Genomic DNA, 2,821 nt, shown 5'->3' with positions numbered 1-2,821 from the left:
AACAAATTAGATTTTGCAAGGAAGCGAGTAAACCGTCACGTGCTAATAATTTTGATCTGAAATTCTTCCATAACTAAGCACACACAAAGGATGGTAATATTGTTGAATTAGGAACCAAAAGTAACAACGAGTTTACCACCCAATAAATATTATGCTTACAAAGGAAAGGGTTGTGTTTTCCTTTGTTCTCCTCACACAAGGGAAAAAGTCTAAATAGGCGATACTGAAAATTATTGGCATTAATTAGAGTTTTAGCAAGGTCTTGAAGGCTGTGCTGTAAACGAGTGAGCGAAGAAACGTTACGAGGACCGGATCGTAACAAACGGAAAATAAAAAAAGAAAAAAGTGAGTGAGTAGAGAGTGGGAAGTTGGGAACCACCTAAGCCGGTGAACCGGTAAAGAGTTCAAAGTTTCAAAGGGTCTTCATCGCCGTACACACTATATAAGTATTTCTTGACGAATCACAACGAAAAGAAGGTCCCATCCCATTGGCATTCATAATATTTCACTCCCTCTTTGGCCACTCTTGAAATCCGTGCAGTGCTAGTCCCAAACCGGACACAGAGATGATGAGAGAGAGACGCTGAACGCAGAACAGTGTTGCCGTTTTGAAGGACGCAAAACGACGAAGCAAAACGCGTTTGGAAGAGCACCGTAACTGACAACTGTACCAGTGGAAAATCAACGACGGTATGGTCGTGACTGTCACTACTGCATCGTTATTTTGTTTCATTTCACCGCCAGGAAAATGGATCTGACTTGCTGATTCCCAAAATCTTCAAATTATTCTCACTGGTTAGAGACACATTCAAACGATTCACTCACACACTTTTTATTTCGCTTTGAAAGTGAAAACTAAAAGCACGATTTTCTCACAGGCCTCGCTCTGAATTACTGCAGATTCTATTCAGCAACACGCTGAAGCAGTGAGCCGAAGCTCCGGGAGAAGGTTCTAGAAGAACCGAATGGGAAAATCGACGAACGGTAACAGAGACTGGACGCAGATGTACGCGATCTACGGAATGGAGCAGCGCCCAACCCTAATTTTCCTCCTCTGCCAGGCGATGCTCTTCTCTGTGTTGTCTGTTTTGTATCTTCTTTATTTTGATCTTGTCTGCAACTTTTTCGAGCGAATCTTTTCCGGCGCCGGCGGCACCGCGCGATTTGCGGCAGGAATCACTGGCTCGGTCACGGCGCTCTCCGCGCTGTGCCTCTTCTTTGCGGCGGCGAACTTTTTTTACTCCTCCGTGCCGCTGCACTTCGACATGGCTCAGCGCATCGTCTCCGCCGTGCACGACTGGTCCTCCGTGAAGCTCGCGCTTGACCTCGGCTGCTGCGGCCGCGGCATCCTCCTGAACGCGGTGGCGACGCAGATGAAAAAGGAAGGGAGTTCCGGCCGCGTCGTCGGCCTCGACCGGTCGAAGCGCACGACGATGTCGACTCTCCGCGCCGCAAAGATGGAAGGAGTTGGCGAGTACGTGACGTGCCGCGAGGGTGACGCGCGGCGGCTGCCGTTTCCGGATAACTACTTCGACGTGGTGGTTTCCGGCGTGTTCGTGCATACAGTCGGGAGGGAGTACGGCGCTCGAACGGCGGAGGCCGCGGCTGAGAGGATGCGCGCGGTGGCGGAGTTGGTTAGAGTAATGAAGCCTGGTGGAGTGGGAGTCGTGTGGGACCTATTGCACGTGCCGGAGTACGTGCTTAGGTTGCAGGAGTTGAAGATGGAAGATGTGAGAGTCTCCGAGCGTGTAACGGCCTTCATGGTGAGCAGCCATATCGTTTCATTCCGGAAGCCCAGCCAACACGTGCATGGCCCCGCCGAGGTTCGCCTTGATTGGAGATCATGTTGACGGTGGAATTTTTCACACTAAATAGAAAAATAATAAACATATATCATACTGAGAAATGTTTTTTTGTTAAAATGTTTTTTCTCTTTCTTTTTAAAAAGAAAAGATATGAGTGAATATCTTAAGCTCAAGTTATGGCTGGGGAGGCGAAGTCGAACCAGATGTTGAAAAAAAAAATTATGTAAACAAAAAAAGATGGATAGCGTAATAATTTGATGACAGATCTGGAACAGAATTTTTGTATATGTTCATGGTTACATAGATAGCAATGAAATTTTAGCACTTCTGGTGTATATTGTTCTTATTTGTTTTTTAATTTTGGTAAAATTGATTTTACCTGACCGATAACTTTATCTTTTAGGTTGTGTGGGTTAGATTGTGAAAAAGCTTGTCTTACATCTTTGAATGCGTTTTTTGTGGTTTTGATATGGTTGCAAATTGTTCAAAGGAGTTTAATTATGACTTGAGAAAAAGCCGGTGATTGTGGGTTGAATAGATGAACAGTGAAGACAAGGAATTAAATGGGTAACTTTTGAATTTTATTTTACTTTTAGCCTGAAGATGTCGTTGTCTTTGATTTAAATTTAGGGGTTTCGGTTTCTTCTGTCCATGTGAGGTTGGATTCTATTAGAAAAGGTTGAAAGGTAATTGACGTAGAATGGATGGAAAAAGAAAGTAGTGATATTTCTTTCTAGTATTGTTCAACTTTGTGGAGGTTGTGGGTTGAAATGATGGCGAGGATTGGTGACCCCGTTGGGGAGTCACAATCAGAGATTTTGGATGGTGAAGCTTTAACAACATGCATGAGCGGGTTTGTTGAAGTTTACATCTCATGCTTAGGAGTGTTAGCTACTGATAGAGAGCTCAAATGGTTTCCCAAATATTTAATCTAGCTTGTACTCTTTTACTCTCATTGTTCTACCAATTTGAGCGTGATCTTCAAAATCACCGCTGGTATAAGTAATTATGCTGAA

At 44.3% G+C, this 2,821-nt stretch overlaps 1 protein-coding gene across 4 annotated transcripts; it reads left to right on the top strand.

The window, feature by feature from the left end:
* The first annotated feature begins 243 nt into the window (after positions 1-243).
* LOC114185554 (uncharacterized) lies at positions 244-2,140 on the top strand. Of its 4 annotated transcripts, none has more exons than XM_028073354.2 (2): positions 244-690; positions 879-2,140. In XM_028073354.2, exon 2 carries the CDS (start codon positions 966-968, stop codon positions 1,848-1,850), a length of 885 nt encoding a protein of 294 aa, XP_027929155.1. In that variant the 5' UTR covers positions 244-690; positions 879-965; the 3' UTR covers positions 1,851-2,140. The 4 variants fall into 4 exon arrangements, with proteins under 4 accessions (XP_027929155.1, XP_027929156.1, XP_027929152.1 ...); XM_028073355.2 differs by having other exon boundaries at positions 245-690; positions 901-2,140; XM_028073351.2 differs by having other exon boundaries at positions 245-795; positions 901-2,140.
* The last annotated feature ends 681 nt before the right edge of the window (positions 2,141-2,821 follow it).

Source organism: Vigna unguiculata, chromosome 5, assembly GCF_037176805.1.
Source record: "Vigna unguiculata cultivar grain cowpea cultivar isolate G323 ecotype 2 chromosome 5, ASM3717680v1, whole genome shotgun sequence".
NCBI lineage: Eukaryota > Viridiplantae > Streptophyta > Magnoliopsida > Fabales > Fabaceae > Vigna > Vigna unguiculata.
Note: the sequence above shows the minus strand (reverse complement) of the source record. Positions and strands in the feature narration are given on the sequence as shown.